This window comes from Corvus brachyrhynchos, unplaced genomic scaffold, assembly GCF_000691975.1.
Source record: "Corvus brachyrhynchos isolate BGI_N302 unplaced genomic scaffold, ASM69197v1 scaffold281, whole genome shotgun sequence".
In the NCBI taxonomy this organism is placed as follows: domain Eukaryota; kingdom Metazoa; phylum Chordata; class Aves; order Passeriformes; family Corvidae; genus Corvus; species Corvus brachyrhynchos.
The window spans coordinates 273,666-290,518 of record NW_008236509.1 but is presented as its reverse complement, the minus strand read 5'-3'; the positions used below and the strand labels follow the sequence as shown (position 1 = coordinate 290,518).

General features: G+C 45.6%; 1 protein-coding gene across 1 annotated transcript; it reads left to right on the top strand.

Annotated features, from left to right (window-relative positions):
* Positions 1–337: 337 nt before the first annotated feature.
* Positions 338–14,999, top strand: IVD (isovaleryl-CoA dehydrogenase). Its single transcript, XM_017726291.1, has 12 exons — positions 338–451; positions 2,525–2,614; positions 3,887–3,938; positions 6,572–6,741; positions 8,140–8,233; positions 8,485–8,621; positions 9,141–9,237; positions 10,298–10,391; positions 11,657–11,738; positions 12,198–12,302; positions 12,939–13,011; positions 13,131–14,999. Exons 2-12 carry the CDS (start codon positions 2,537–2,539, stop codon positions 13,262–13,264), a joined length of 1,116 nt encoding a protein of 371 aa, XP_017581780.1. The 5' UTR covers positions 338–451; positions 2,525–2,536; the 3' UTR covers positions 13,265–14,999.
* Positions 15,000–16,853: the final 1,854 nt, after the last annotated feature.

Here is a 16,853-nt window from a genome sequence, read left to right as displayed (position 1 = left end):
GCCTTCGCCACGGAGCGTGGCACTGCGTAAGCGAACGGCCCCTGCGTCCACGGTGGGCCTGTTGGATCGGCAGTAATCGTCAGAAACGTGATCGTCAAAGGAACACTTCGGTGGGGTCGTGTCACATCGTCCCAAAAGAAGCGTTGCAGCTCTCGCAGCTTGTTCTCCTGCCCAATGGGGCATTTAAAGATTTAGGATAATTCTTAGAACTCATTGTAGTTTATGGCTTTTCCTAAAGGGATAACGCAGGGGCAACACTGATCTCTGCTCTGGTGACCAGTGACAGGAACCCAGGGAAGGGCAAGAACTGGGTTAGGGGAGGTTTAGGCTGGGTATTGGGAAAAAGCTCTTCCCTCCAGAGTGTGGTCGGACACTGGAACAGCTCCCCAGGGAATGGTCGCAATGGCTGCCAGAGCTCAAGGAGCATTTGGACAACACTCTCAGGCACAAGGTGAGATTGTTGGGGTGTCCTGTGCAGAGCCGGGAGTTGGACTTGTTACCAAAAACCTCTGAAAATGCTGGGAAAAATAAGACTAACACTGTCTTTAGTATTAGTGAATAAGGCATTCCTTTATTCTTGACCAAGAGATGTTTGTGTTTCTGACAAAAGTTCCAGCTTCCACATCGACCCAAGACACAAAACTTTTTCACTTACACATTTTTAGCAGACAAAGAAATGAATGTTCATTGGTTCTAAGTTGCATAATTCTCTTTATTAATTAGTATTCTATCCTCTATCAGTTATTGATTTCTCCTTCTTCATGCTAGTCTGGCCCACTTTCATTAGTCCTTTTATCATTTCTCAAATGGGGAGTTTCCAACTTTCCAGGCTTCAGTCTCCTCTGTGTCTTCTGGTTACTCCACCATGTCTTTGAAGGGCCATAAATTTAAGATCCCAGGTGTCCAATTTTCAACTCCTTCAGGCTTTGTTTATTGGAGCTTGTCAGGATTAGTTTAGCAAACTTAAGGTTTCGGTGATTTAATGATCAAAGTATCCATAAATGTCTGTGAAAAAGGAACTTAAATAGTGCTGACTAAAAGTGGGCACACTTACAATTATTTTAAACAGCTAATTAAAAATTGGTTAGGAAAGTTACATCATTTCCAACAGATGGTCCTTGTGGGTACCTTCTGGCTCGGAATGTTCTGTGATTCTATGATTCTTAGCTTTGCTGTGTTCTGTGTGCAGCAGTAGCCAAGTGCTGACCATTCCAGATGTATTCCCTTCTGCCCCAGGGCTTGGAGTGAAGGGCAGTGGCTTCCCAGGGCTGCTCCACACAGGCTGCTGCCAGTGAAACACTGGAGCTACGCCTCACTTTCCAGATAATTCTGATGGTACAAGCATATGGATGTACAAAATAAACTTACTTGTTCTTCTTTCATGCTACGGAATTATTCCTTGCCACATTTGTGTTAATGTTTATGGCCTTATCAGCTCGAACTGATGTTTCTTTGTACTTCTATATTCAGCAAGTGTAAAAGAAGGTGTAAAATATTCCTATTGTTCCTATCTGTCCGGTGGAATAGCTAAAAAAACAAGATCAGAAATAATCTTCAGTATTAGTGAAACTGTGACTTAAAAGCAATATAACTGTTATAAACTGGCTTAGGGTATCACAGTTACCTGTCCAAGTCCATCCTCAATCTCTAATTGATTAAGGTGTTGGGGTTTTTTTTATTATGGTTTTAAGCTTCTTCTAATTTATTTTAAACTCTTTGCTGAAGTGTAATGCAGTCAGTTCTGGTTTAACAGCTCAGGGTTTCAGTCGCTAAAACTGTTCCTTCACCAGAATTAATATGTGGGAATAAAGAACCAAAAAGAAAAAAAATGGGATTATTAAACTCTACCATAAGATCCAGACCAAGTTTTTAAATCTTCCTGTTAAAAACATTTAAGACATTGTATAAATTTTGTTAGTATGTGTATAGAGTTCTGTAGAATACATTTATGTAAGTATTCAGAGTTTAAAATTTAGAAAAATGTTTTGGGTTTTTTAACACTTGGATCAATGAACACTCCTGGCTCTATCAAATTTTCCCACTGTAGGAGGTAGTAAGGTAGATAATGTAGTTCCAATTTGACACACAAACACGTTTTAATTAGTATCCCTGCTTATTACAGGTATCTGCCTGTAATTAAATGGTGCTGTAAGCAGCTACTGGATAGGGTTACCACATTATAAACTCAGTTCATCAGCTTCCAAAGTTCACTGCCCAAAAACATGCCTGAAGCCCCAGTGCAGGCAGGAGTTCAGGAACATTCTCTCATGTCAGGGTACGATTAAGGTTAAATGCTGAGAGAGACTAAAGTACATCAGCTCCTTTTTAAAAGACTAAAAAAGTTACCCTTTTATGTGGTATTTCAGCCAGTAACCTGAACCGTGGATTTCCTTATGGTCTTGTGCTTCTGAGTTTGGGATGCTGGAGTTGCCTGGTGAGGGAATGTTGGCAAGATCCAGGGGAAGAAGATGACAATATATTGCTGAGATGTAACGGATGTGTTTTTCCTCCCCTCTTTTCCCAGCTTAGACAGACCATGACAAAGTTCTGCCAAGAGCATTTGGCTCCAAAGGCCCAACAGATTGACCAGGAAAACGAATTCAAAGGCATGCGGGCAAGTATTTCATATGTGGTTCTGAAAGCCTCTCCGGGCTTTGATCTCTGCATTAGTCCAGACAATCCCAGGCCACACCACAGGAACATGTGCATTAACTTTTCAAACTTAAAAGCCACAGAGAAAAGGTTTTTTGGATTTCCTGTTTTATCTTTTGTTACCAACTTTCAGCAAGCTGGGGCAGAACCCAGCGATAATAGTAATAATAAAGATTGATAATGGTCTCGTTTGGATTCTTATGGGATTTCTGCCTGGCTCTGTTCAGGCTCCTTCTCCAACATGTGCTTTGTATACTCCTGGCTCAGTCCCCTTCTTGGACATGAATTTCCTCTCAGATTTGCTGTGAAAATATTGTGTGCAAATGCTGAAATGTGGAGTTTGACTGTTGAGCTGAAACTTGCCTTTCTAATAAACCAAACAAATGCTGTGCCACAGGGTGCTTTGATTGATGGAAATGAGAGATCTGACTATTGGTTTTTATAAGCTCTACAAGACTCAAAAAGCTCTAAACATCTGCCAGGATTTCCCAGAGTTCTGATGTTGACATTTCCAGGGATGTATGTGCAGCTTTGAAGTGAAGTGTATAAATTTAGCCTGGCATTCCAGATATCATCCAGAGCTATTGTATGATACTTTTTGAAGTCTCTGGAGATATTCCCTGATAATTATTGCTGGACACAGAGGCCATATGAGGAGCACTCACCTATGTGTCCATCACATAGCAGAGGACGGGAGCAGTAGGGAGATGGCCCCACCAGGACATGTGTGGGCTTCCCTGGTGACAGCATCCTTTGCTACTGCACTTTGTCATGGCTATAACATTCCCATTTTTTTAATCTCCCCCAAGGAGGCTTCCTTGGCTTTAGTTGCCAGCTCCTGATTTACTGGAAGGGTTTTAAAGTGCCAGCTCATAGCACCACTTCATGTTTTCGTAGTGGATAGTTTTATACTATTTCACAAAAATTTTCCTTAGAATGGGCAAAGAGTTAAATCTTAAGAGGTGTTCTTCCAGAATTAAATTTAGGCATGTGAATTTTCACTGAATTCCACAAACTACTCCCATGTGTAGCATAGCTAGTGTCCTTAAATCTGTGTGGTTTTTCAGTTCCAAGGATGGAGCTGCACTGTGGGAGGAACAGGTATCGTTGCATTTGCCTCATTCTCGTGCTATATCGCAGATAAACAGATGTGTCCAGTGAGCTTCCTGGGGAAACTTGTTATGCTGATGCCCAGACTGCCAGTTTGGGTTGATTGCTTGTTCTGTATTTATAGGACTTTTGGAAGAAACTTGGAGAACTGGGAGTTCTGGGGATCACAGCCCCTGGTAAGTCTGTTCCCATTTTACCTTCTGATGGGTGATTCCTCAGACAAAAGAGGGACCACTTATACTCTCACTTTCCAGTTCACAACGGCCTTGTCTGTGATGTGACATCCATTTTGTCCTATCTTTGTGTTTTAAAAAACTCTTTCCAAACTGTTGTTATTCTTCTGACTTTGAATCCTTTGTCCTTGTTAGACAAAGTTCCTTTCACAGTTTAAAGGCACTGCTCAGAAATGGTTTCTCCAGATGTAACATATGGAGCTCAAACATACATTGTGCCTTTCTAATATGAAGCAAGTTTTGAAGGAGGAGAGCTAGAGATAAAAGTATCCCAGACCAAACATCCATCTATAATGGGAGAAGTTAAAGGGTCTAAAATAATGCCCTGAAATGCTGTGATAATGAACGGACAGCTGACCACAGCCAACCACAGTCAAAAAAATCAGGGGAAATCTTACTCAGCCTTGCGCAGGTTAGTGAAAAGTGTTGTGATGAATGTTACAGATGAGTGTGGTTGTGCTGAATGCACCAAGGCAGGGTAATGAGGAGAAGCCCTTAGTGGAGAAAAGCAGTTGATGGGGCCTTTCTTTCCCCATGGAAAAGTCTGTTTTCTAGACGTGGCTGTGCAAAGGCTCTGCAGAATCCAGCTGAATAGCAATGCATCGGAAAAATGCCTCTGCCTTGCTTTCAGTGCTGAAAGACTCCGCATTTCTGCTTGCTTTCTCTCTCCTCTTCCCCATTTACTGCTGCTCCTGTTTTTCCTCACTCTTACCTTCTTTCTTCTTTGATGTTGTGCCTGAGGCTTACAGCAGTTTCCCACACTATAAATAAGCCATCTCCTCACAAGTCCTGTCCTTCTTGATTTTCTCAAAGGTTTACCTCTCAAACCCTCCTATGCCCAGGATTTTTCACCTAATTTTGGATTGTGGAGTTGCATGTTTCTTTATTGACATTGCTTTTGTTGGAGGAGGTGGAGACTGGGATTTAGGATATGAAGATCGTGTGGAATCTTAGGAGGGTGTACACAATTCAATGGCATGTTTGGGCACCAGTGCATCAAGTCTATTACGGGAACATTTTGAGTAACAGTGCTATTTGTTTTCTTCCTAAAACTAAAAGAACTGTGGTGTTTGTAATTTTCCGTTTGTTTTATAAAGGGCAAAGTGAAGAAATGTAAATATGTGATTCCCATGTAATGATAATATGGGCGTGTCATATACAAAGAGTAGCTTTGAAATGGCAGCATCGTTCAAAACCACACCATGGTTTGTGTTATATGAGGAGGTGTCTGGCAGGATCATTTTCCTGTTCCTCTTGCAGTGCAAAGCAATCCTGGATTTGTGCTGCTCACAGTTACCTTGCCTTTCTTGAGGCAAAAGCACCAAACCCAGCCATTCAATAGGAGTTAATAAAAAAATGTCTTGTTTTTGCATTCCTGAGAAATTGTTAAACCCATCTTTTAGGATACTGATAGCAAACGCCTAAACTGAGGTTCGCGGTAGAGAGAGGAGATTTCAGAGGATAAAGGGCCCTGCAGATAAAGGCAGGAGTTGAAATGAGGGACATGAGAGGAAAGACAATGTGTGATGCCAGTGGCTGTGGTGTTAAATTGAGGAATTTGGAACAGCAGCCCCTTGGAGCTGTGCCTTTTGGTCACTCTGAGCACACATAGAGATTTGCTCTTACCCTTGTTGCTCTTGCTTGCAGCCTCCACATTGATGACGAGTAAGTGCTCCCAGTTTATCTCCCCAGCTGCTTCTTGGCATTCATGTCCTGTTGTAGTGCTTCTCTTAGCAGTACAACCACTTGCTTCCTACCTGGAGAGCAAGACTTTTAGGTTGGGAGGTTACTGTATTTGTGTGTATATAAATGTGGTTTTAGGTATATGTGTATATATTTACATAGGCTGTTGGCTCCTCAAGGCCGTTACACATTTCTCAGCCTTCTCTTTTTACCTGCCTTCTTTTTCCCTGTTCTACTGTGTAACTTTAATCTTTACTATTAGTTTTAGGCTCAACTCCATGTGCCTAGCTGGGCTCCCAGTGCTGCTCTGTCTCACTTCATCCTCTCTTAAAATCTACATGCTTGTCACTAATGAATTGCATTTATGGATCATTCCCCTTCTCAATTGGCCACTCATCAAATTTCTGGTGTCCTGCACGTTTGTGGGCTTAGAAGAGTCCTTAGTGCCACATTTTTGAGCAGCTTGAGGATTCCTCACTTGTTTAGGGGCAAACATATGTGGATTTTACAAACCTTGCCTGTGTTCCTTTGTTCTCACCTTAAGGAGGTTGCAACTTGGCGATTTAATCTTTGCGATAATACTAAGGTTGATAAGAAGGACTCGTTATTGTGCAGTGTCAGTAGCATGTTCAAGATGTGTCCTTGTGCATGTTCTACACATAAACTATGTTATACGAGTCAAGTATGGTTTATGCTGAAGACAAAATATCCCTGCGACTTTAAGATGAGAAAACTGAAATTCAGAGAGGATGGGGCCAGAAGTGCCCAGCTCAGGGACGGCAACAGTCAAATCCAGAAGCGTTCAAAGTGTCTTGGATCTCATTGGAGACTGAGCCCAGCTGCAGGATCTTGTGCACGTGGTGGGTAACACGAGCTTTTTCCGTTCTTCCCAGTGGAATATGGTGGATCTGCCCTGGGATACCTGGACCACGTGCTGGTGATGGAGGAGATCTCCCGTGCGTCAGCATCCGTGGGGCTCAGTTACGGGGCCCACTCCAACCTGTGCATCAACCAGCTCGTGCGCAATGGCAACGAGGCCCAGAAGCAAAAGTACCTGCCCAAGGTACGTGGCATTTGGGTTCTGGCTGTGAGGATGAATGTCTTTCACAGTGTGTTAGCATCTCAAGCACCAGCAGATTTCAGTGACCAAACCTTAGGAAATACTGACCTTGCCAACCTTGCCCTTCTCTAGCTTGTCAATTTTTGTCCTATTAATCCATATTGACCTCATCCTATGCCCAGGTGCTTGTCTGCAGGCAGCACAGCCCAGCTCTCTAGAGCTGTGTTACTAAGGGAGGCTTTGAGGTGACACTGGAGAATATTCTTCCAAATTCCCAAATCATTTTGAGATCTCTGAAAGAAAGTCACTGCTTTCCTATTTTATATTCTCCATTTCTCACTGCCCAAATGCTTGGTTTGGCTGTTAATTAACTACATGTGAAATATCATCATCACTTGGGGCATTGATGTTGTAACTCAGAAGTGCATTAAATAGATTTCAGTTTTTCAATGCATGGAAAAACAATGAGCACATTGAAACCCCGTTACTGAGATTATCAGTGAAATTATCAGCACAAAAAACTTGATGTAAACGACGTGCAAAGTACAGTGTCACTTCCTCAAAGCACTGTGCAGCCTGCAAATGTGTAACCCTGAAGTGTCCTCCTTCCTCAGGTGTATTTTCATGCTTCATTCTCTGCCTTTCAATGAGATGTCACTTCAGCTTGACTTGTTTTGGTTCCTGACAGAGCACTTAGAAGTGCTTAACTATATTTGAGCACCTCATGAGGACTTCTGTAGCAATGCACTGATGGATTGAATTAGTTGAACACATCTTAAGCATTGAGTCTGCTTTTAAAAAAAAAGTATAGATCAAAAGGAGAAGAAGATGGACAAAAGTACACAGGGAGGAAAAAGAAAGGCAAGGAGAAAAGGGCAGGATGAAAAAACAGTGAAGCAGAAGTAACGGCTCTGCCAGAGCCTGGTGTGAGCAGGTACAGGAGGAGGGTGTTGTGGGGTGAGGGTGGGGACTGGGCTATGAGAACATTGCAGAGAACTTTCCCATCCCTTTTCACCCCCTCATTGGCTTTTTGTGTTCACCAGCTCCTGTTTGTGTAAAAGGGCAGCAGAAAGCCCAGGCAGGAGCTGGGGACAGGCATATGGCTGCCTGCATGGTTCCTTGGCAGCTTCCTCATGTGTTGTGCAAGCAGGGCTGTGCTTGTCTAGCTCAGACAGAGCTGAGTCACTATTCTCATCCCACTGGGATTTGGTTCTGTTCCCTCGGCACAGCACAAGGGAGCTCCTTGCTTGGGCTGTACCGGAACAGGAGCTCTCTTTGCATTCTTGCAGAGAACAGCGACTGTGGAGGTTCAGTGCAGGAAAACAGGCGGGGGGGCTAAAGAGGGAACACAAACAGTGCTGCTGGTCTTCATCTTTTGCTAATATTTGTCTTTTCTTCTAGCTAATCAGCGGGGAGCACATTGGAGCCTTAGCCATGAGCGAGCCAAATGCTGGCTCTGATGTTGTGTCCATGAAGCTGAAGGCAGATAAGAAAGGTAAAGCCTGTCCTGTGCTGCCCAGGGAGGTGCTGGAGGCCCCATCCCTGGAGGTGTTCAAGGAACATTTGGACATGGCACTCAGTGCTCTGGTCTGGTTCACAAAGTGGTGATGGGCCAAAGATTGGACTCGACGATCTTGGAGGTCTTTTCCAACCTAAGTGATTCTGGGAAGCCTGTTAGGGAATAAATGGAGCGAGAATACCAGTGTTGCTGTCGTGAGCTAACAGATTTCATCTCTTGGCTTCCAGGAGACTACTTTGTTTTGAATGGGAACAAATTCTGGATCACCAACGGGCCAGACGCAGATGTTCTCATTGTCTATGCTAAAACTGACATGAATGCTGTCCCAGCCTCCCGAGGCATAACCGCCTTCATCGTGGAGAGGGTAGGTTTAGTCATTCCCACAGGGTTTTAAAGCAGAATCCTTCACCCTAACTGCCTCATTTGGAAGTCAGCTGGTTTTCCTTCCATAACTGCCAGCCTCTTCCTCAAAGACAAACTACTTTCTGCCTTTCAGGCAGGAAAGGAACCTTTAATAAAATAAAATCTGAGATCAGTAAACCTTCTGATGGACATAACTTCATTATTAGAATAGTTCAGTTACTGGCTGAGCTTCCAACCCTTGCTGTAGGAGAGCCTGTGTTGGCAACTGTCCAAATAATTTATTTGCTCTTTATGTGCATTAGAAAATGGATGCACAGGGTTCCTATGTGTATGTTTCTCTGTCCATTTGTTTTCTCTGCACTTGCACTTAGACTTGGTCTTGTTCCTAGGTCACTTTATCTCCTTCCTTGCACCCTGCACATGTTCCTGTGGTCAGGGGAATTTCACAGATCTCTCATGATTTTCTTCAGTCTGTCAGAACTGAGACATGAAAGGTATTTTTACTGTCTTGACTTTGCAGGGAATGCCGGGTTTCAGGACAGCCCAGAAGCTGGATAAGCTGGGAATGAGAGGGTCTAATACCTGTGAATTGATCTTTGAAGACTGCAAGATCCCTGGTGAGTTTCGTTCAAATCATGGTGGCTTCCTGTCTTCTTGATCAGATAAATTGGATCACTAATTACACACATGTTCAGCCCGTGACCCTGAGGGCTTTGCAGATGCTTATCTGCTCTCTGGCAGCCTCCAAGGGAGCTGGTGGAACTGGAAAAGTGCAATCTGCTGGATTGCAGAGAGGGAGCACATCCCTTGTCAGGTCACTGCTCTTTCACCCTCATGGACCTAGTTCTTAACCACTGCTTCTCCAAAGCCTTTCTGAGGCTTCCCAAGAAACTTGTTTCCAATAGAGCTCCCATCCTTGTATGGAGGTGAGCTACTTTGCCCTGAAGGTTTTTTTACTGGAGACTTTCCAACAGGCTTTTGTAACATTTCTGAGTTCTTTTGGAGCCAGGGCCTGAAAATGGACATCCTTTCCCCTATTAGTACAGCAGAGGCCTCTGTAATAGCAATGTTTGTTACTCCAGTGGCAAGTTTTGTTGATAGAAAAATTCCAGCCTTTCTAGAGCAAATGGAGAAGATGTCTTATCCAGAATCATAAAAATCCTGATTGTACATTTGCAGCTCCCCATAGACACCTTCAAAAGCTGAAGTGGAAGAGTTTCAGCTGAAATCTGACATTTCTAACTGTATTGGATCCCTCCACCCTAAAATCATAAAGGCCAGTGCCCCAGCGCTCTCATCATGTCCCGGGAGTCATCCACAGGGAACATCATGTTCTTGTGGAAAGAGGATGATGACATGGAGAAGCACATCCCTGCAGTGTTGGATGTTAACGCACTTGGCACTCTGGCCATTAATGCTCCTCCTGATCTTTGGCTTTGGAAGCTGAAACATTTTTTTCCAGGAAGTTGTTCAGGCTATTCAGTCATTTTTCATAGAATCCCAGGACGATTTGGGCTGGAAGGAGCCTTAAAGCTCATCCAGTCCCACCCCCTGCCCTGGGCAGGGACACCTTCTGCTAGCCCAGGTTGCTCCTCCCCTCAGTGAACACAGGCCCTCAGAGAGCAGCTTGTCTGAGTTTTGCACATAAATAAATCCCTTTTCCTTTTCTCTTTGCAGCTGAAAATGTCTTGGGGACACTGAGCAAAGGAGTCTACGTTCTGATGAGTGGATTGGACCTGGAGAGGCTCGTGCTGTCTGGGGGCCCCTTGGGGTAAGGGTTTGTCATCTTTTACAGGTTGTAGGGCCAGAAGGGTGCTTGGTGATCGCCAAGCCTGGTGGGGATCCCTTGGGATGCAGCTCTTGGTAGGATATATCCCGGATGGAGAACTGGGTTACTGGGGCAGCAGAAGAGGAGAGGCTGGGTCAGATGTGGGAAGGAAGCAAGGTGCAAGGATCCCGTGGCTGCTGGGTGTCCCAGTCAAAACCAGCATAGAACTCCAGCACCAGCACAGCTGCTTGACTGGACTCTCCTGGAGGTGCTCAGGGCCTTCTCGGCAGCCACCACTCACTCACGTGTACTCTGCCTCATCCTTGAGCTCTCAGCTCCTCACACAATGGTTTTCCAAATTGAAAGCATCTCTGTGGAGCCCCCTGTGAGGGGCAAGGGATGGAAGAAGCAATGCCAGAAAGAATGTTTGCAAGTCTGCCTGCCAGTGTCCACTGATCCTCCAGAGCAAGCTTTGGAGAAATGATTGGTCTTGATATAAAAATTTCCAGAGATGATAAATCTGCCTCAGTCCCCAGTTGCTGGCTTGTGTATCCCTACATTATTACTCAGGGAATAACCAGCTCATTTGTGTTACCAATTCCTTAGACACACTATCCAGAGAGTCACAAGCTGGTTTGTTCTTCATTTATTCAATCCTTAAGCTCCCCAGTAATTATTGGCACCCCACAGTCCTTTAGTCCTCCCGAGTGATCTCTCTGGGCTAATCCTCATGTGGAAAGACCAATTTCCACAAAGCAGGAGGAGGACTTTTTCCCCTCCTTGTTCTTACCTGTGCTTTTTTTTATGGTATTGGCTGGTACTCCTTGAGTTGGGGGGCTCTGGAGATAAGAGGCAGCACGGGCTGTCCTGGCTATGTTTGTGAGAAAGCTCTTCAAGTCTCAGTCCCCTGAATTAAAAAGTCAGACCTTCCCAAATGTCAAGAATGTCCCAAATGAGCACTAGGGAGAAATGTGGGACCTTTGGATTTTGTTCTTAGCCTTGTTTGAGTGAAGCTGTAGGAAGACAGCAGGATATCACTTTAGCTATGAGAACCTTTTTGCCTTGGGTTACTCTTCCAAAATTAAATCATTATTTCAGTTAAATCATTACATATAATATATATTATATATATATATATTATATATAGAATATATATACTTATATAATATATACATATAAAATATAATAGATATTATAATAATTATATATTTTATATATATATTTAAATCAATATATTCAAGTTTCCCTTTTCCCTCTGCTCTTCTTAGGCTCATGCAAGCTGTTCTTGACCATGCAATTCCATACCTGCATGTCAGAGAAGCATTTGGACAGAAAATTGGCCACTTCCAGGTAAGGCAGAAAAGGAATTGGGAATTTTTGTTCTCTTTTCTCTTTAAAACTGAGAAGACTGAGAGTTTTGTCCTGGCGGGGACTTTGCATGGAGAAGGTCACCTGGTGTTTATGCTCAGGCTGCATAATGTGATAATGAGCAGCCTGGGCTAATGGAAGGTTCCTGTGCATGCCAAGGAAATGGAACTGGATGAACTTTAAGGTCCCTTCCAACTCAACAAATCCTGGCATTCTATGATGTGGTTAGAAGGTGGAAAGACTTCTGAGCCTGAGGTCACTGTTGGCGGGTGAGGGACTGTGGCTGATATCTAGGGGTCTGTGAATGAGCAGAACCTCCAGCTCCCTCATGTCTGCTGGGCCCATGTCTCCTCCTGTGTCTAGTTTCTCTGAGATATTTTGGGGAACGGTTGGTCCCGCTCACTTGTGTTAATTAACGTCCCTTGTCTTTGGGCTGTGCAGCTCATGCAGGGCAAGATGGCAGATATGTACACGCGGCTCATGGCGTGCCGGCAGTACGTCTACAACGTGGCCAAAGCCTGTGACCAGGGCCACTTCAATGCCAAGGTGAGCTCTACTCCTACCTGGGCTGTGTGTCCTGGGGCAATTCCTCCAGTCCCAGAGCCTCACCTGGGGGGAGCCTCTGTACAATTAGAGTCCTCACAGCCCAAAGGGTCTTTTTTTCACACCCAAAGTACCTTTTTTCACTCACAAATTAAAAGCAAGCCTCCTTTTACAAAGCAAGAAATTTAGCTGCATCAGTAGATGTTTATTGGCAGCCCAGACAGATGTCCTGGCTGTTGTAAGTGCTGTAGCAGTTGTTAGAGGTGTTGTCACCTCCACCTGTCACCACACCTCTATTAGAGGAGGATGTTGAGTGTTTAACAGTGGGAGCACAGAGCTCTGTATCCCAAAGCAAATCACAGTGGTCTCCTGAGGGATTGATGGGCCTTTGTGAGACACCAGCTTCTCTGGTGCACTTTTTTTTCCTTCTTCTGTCTTCATGTGGCCTTTACAGACCTGCCATGAGTGTTCTATAGTGACAGGGACACTGCTTCAGCTCCCTGTCCCTGTGCTTTGTGATCAAGTAGTTCAAGGTTCTTAGCAGGTGTCTGTAGAGTGATGGCAGGGTGAGGGCAGCACAGGGACTGGAGATGGGCAGGTGACACCTTTCCTCACTGTGCCATTGTGACTGTCCCATAGGACTGTGCCGGAGTGATCCTGTATTCAGCAGAGTGTGCGACACAGGTGGCCCTGGATGGGATCCAGTGCCTGGGTGAGTCACTGATGGCTGGACAGAGCCAAGCACAGTGCAAGAGCATTTCCCTCTGCTGTCCCACCCTCAGCCCTGAAACTGGGGACAAGGAGTGACCTGTGGCTTGTTTTGGGTGGCAGGTGGGAACGGTTACATCAATGACTACCCCATGGGGCGCTTCCTGCGCGACGCCAAGCTCTATGAGATCGGGGCGGGCACCAGCGAGGTGCGCAGGCTCATCATCGGCAGGGCCTTCACCGCCACCTTCAAGTAACGCCACCAGTACAGAGGCAGCACCGTGACCACCACGAGGCCTTGACCGTGAGGCTGGAATGCACAACTGAGCTTCTTCCTGCCTGCCATTCCAGCATCGTCACTTCTGGAATCCCCTCTGCCTGCTCTGGGAGCAGATGCTGCTGGACTGGGCTTGGACAAAATTAATCAGAGGGTACATGGAAGGAGAAGTGTTCTTTCTCTTTTGTGATCACCCTGATTCATGCTGTTCATGTGCTGTTGGTTCTCAGATTTGCAAAGCAGAGGTTCATCCCTCCACCAGGCAGGCTGGCAAGGGGTGTGCAGCCACTCCTGCACACAGAAAGTCAATCCAAACCCACCAAAAATGGACAATGAGGGAACAACTTTGTTCTTTCTAAAAAGCCCTGAGTGCCGTTAAACAGTTAGAATTTAGCGTATTGCCATTGGAAGGTGAAACTTCCTGCTGTAACCTTCCAATGGAAGGTTAATACCTTCCATTGTGGGAACTTGACACCAAGCACATCATGGGGTTGCTATCATGAATGCTGAAAATCATCTGTGCACAAGCAGAGTTTTAGGTGCTGATTCCTAAAACTTCCTTAAATCCCATGTGTTTCTTTGCAGAATTCCTTTCCTATTTGCAGAATTCCTTTCCTATTCCGGCTGCTTTTGGAGTTACTTGAGTGCAGGCCCGAGTCCTTGCTGCACTGACTGACTGCTCCCACCAAGTCATTCCCTCAGAGCTGTCACCATCCATCGCTCTGGGGACAGTTAACACGTCCGAGCTGTGTTGTGACATCAGTGAATGAAGCAGGCAGACAGAGCTGACTTTCTTTGGTGTTTGGTTCCCTCTGAAGGTTGTTGTTTTGGCCAAGCCTGTCCTCACACTCCACCTCCGGGCAGCTGAGCAATGTGTTTGTGAGTGATCTCAGTGAATCTTGTATCCAGCAAATTGGGGCTTATCCAGCTTTTTGAAGGAAATCGCACAGCATCCTGCCAGCCTTTAAATAAGAATCACAAATCAAAACGAGCTGCTGGAAATGTGATTGAACAGTTAATTAAACAGTTGCCACATAGGCAGCTCCCAGCAGTTTTAACAAAACTCACCTTCGACTGTGTGTATTTTTTTGGTTGTAGTCGACACCTGTCTGTACCAGGTGACAGTAGACTAACACAGAATTTTAAAATGTCACAGATTGAAGAGAGTTCACTTTCCTGAATTGCCAGGTAGGTCACTGAGAGTTTATAAAAGTCACAAAGAGCCAGAAAGAGCTTCTAAAGTCCTGGTGGTAGCACTCCTCCAAAACTTCATATTTATTCAGCCTCATTGGGTGGCTGTCACCCAGGAAGTGTCCCAGGGTTTAATTTTCAGCCTAAATCTCTGGATAGAGGGTGGACAGAGGTGCCCTGAGCTGCATCTGAAAATGCTGTGGAAGTGAACCTTGAGGTGCACTTCATACCAGAAACACTCAGTGCATTGCTGTACACGGATGTAAGAATTTAGTTATGTGACCAGACTTTTATGTTTTACCATGAAATGATTCCTGGATCACTCTTACGATCCATTCGTGCCAGAGGAACTTTTCTAGGGAGTGTCAGAGCCATAACAGGATGATGTGAGATTCAGATTGTTAAAAATAGGTTTTCTAAGGTGGAAGCAACCTAGAGATTTTTAAACCTGTCCTTCAGCACTGGAGAGGTCTGATTTTAATAGACATAATAAATAATGCCTTCACTTTCCAGGCTGATTAGCATCTTGGAGTTGAAGGTAAAATGAATCAATATCTAACAAATCTCGGGACAGGGGCAGGGAGCGATTCATAAATCCTCGCTGCCTTGGGAAAGGGATGGGAGAGTTTTTTTGGGGAAAAGGGGGTTAATCTTTATACTATACTAATAAAATACGCCTTTGCTGTGGCCTGTGCTCCTGGGGGGCGGTCCTAGCAGAGGGGAGGTGCAGGCTCTGGTACCCACCAAAGCGCATCCAAGCTGGCAGCAGCAACAGCTACCGTGGTGCTTTCCCTGCCTATCTCTCCCTCTTCCCAACCACAGTTTTTCCCCATGATTCTCATTTAAAAGAAATGCATTTACAGAGATCATGCAGGCTGTGCCTCGGGCCTCCTCTGGAGAGCAGCAGAGCTAACAGGGAAAACACAGGGGGCTATGCCTCTGGGTATGATCCGAACAGTGTCTGCTGTGGATATGTGATGGAAATTGTCCTGGCCTGACAGCCTTTGGCTGGTGGCAGGGCTGGATGTGCTGCATCTTCCCTGTTTTTCAAGATCCTTGCCCTGTTTGCAGCTGGCTGGCCACTGAGCAGAGAAGGCATGGAGAGCAGGGGGAGTTACTCATTAAGGTATGCAGTGGGTTGACCCTGGCTGGGTGCCAGGCACCCACCAAAGCCTCTCTATCACTGCCATCCACAGCTGGACAGGGAGAGAAAATATAACAAAAGTTCATGGGTTGAGATAAGGATTGGGAGAGATCCCTCACCAAGAACTGTCAGGCAAAACTGACTCGAAGTAGAGATGTTAATTGAATTTATTACTAACAAAATCAGAGCACCTGTTTTTTGCAGAGAGGCAAAAACCCCTTAAAAACATCTTCCCCCCACCCTTCCCTCCTTCCCTGCTCTAACTCCTCCCCCCACAGCAGCACAGGGAGACGGAAGTGGTGGTTACAGTCAGTTCATCACAGGTTGTTTCTGCTACTGCTCATGGAGAGGAGTCCTTCCCATGCTCCAGTGTGGGGTCCCTCCCACAGGAGACAGCTCTCCATGAACTTCTCCAGTGTGAGTCCATCCCATGGGCAGCAGTTCTCCACAAACTGCTGCATCGTGGGTCATTCTTCCACAGCGTCAGTCCTTCAGACACAGCCTGCTCCAAGGTGGATCCCCCACGGGTTCACAGGTGCTACCAGGAAACTTGCTCCAGTGTGGGCTCCTCTCTCCGTGGGTCTGCAGGTCCCTGCACAGGCCTCCTTATGAGCTCACAGCCTCCTCTCAGGCCTCTCCCTGCTCCAGTGTGGGGTCCTCCACGGGCTGCAGGTGGATCTCTGCACACCCATGGCCCTCCATGCGCTGCAAGGGGACAGACAACCTGCTCCACTATGCTCTGTACCACAGATTGAAGATTGAGGGGCAGCTCCTGCCCCTCCCTCTCCACTGACCTTACTGTCTGCAGGGCTGTTCCTCTCACATATTCTCACCCTACTCTTCTCTGGACCCAATTCCATCTGCCATATTTTTTTCCCTTCTTAAATATGTTATCCCAGAGGTGTCACCACTATTCCTGATTGGCTCAGCCTTGGCCAGCAGCACATCCATCTTGGAGCTGCCTGGAATGGGCTCTGCTGAACGTGGGAAAAGCTCCTGTCAGCTTCTTATAGAAGCCACCCCTGTAGTCCCCTGGCTACCAAAACCTGGCCATGCAAACCCAGTACAAGGTAACAGAGAGCTTATTTCAGCTGTGTGGGATTTGGAATGAGGTTCAGTTAGTGACAGGAGGAGACGGCATAGCCTCAAGCTGCACTGGGGGGGTTAAGATGGGATATAAAGAAGAGTTTCTTTACAGAGGGAGTGGTCAGGCATTGGAAGGGGCTGTCCAGGG

Coding starts and splice junctions, on each gene's coding strand:
- IVD (XM_017726291.1), top strand. CDS start 2,537: ATGACAAAGTTCTGCCAAGAGCATTTGGCTCCAAAGGCCCAACAGATT. Junction 2,615..3,886: donor ACGAATTCAAAGGCATGCGG/GCAAGTATTTCA, acceptor CTGTATTTATAG/GACTTTTGGAAGAAACTTGG. Junction 6,742..8,139: donor AGCAAAAGTACCTGCCCAAG/GTACGTGGCATT, acceptor CTTTTCTTCTAG/CTAATCAGCGGGGAGCACAT.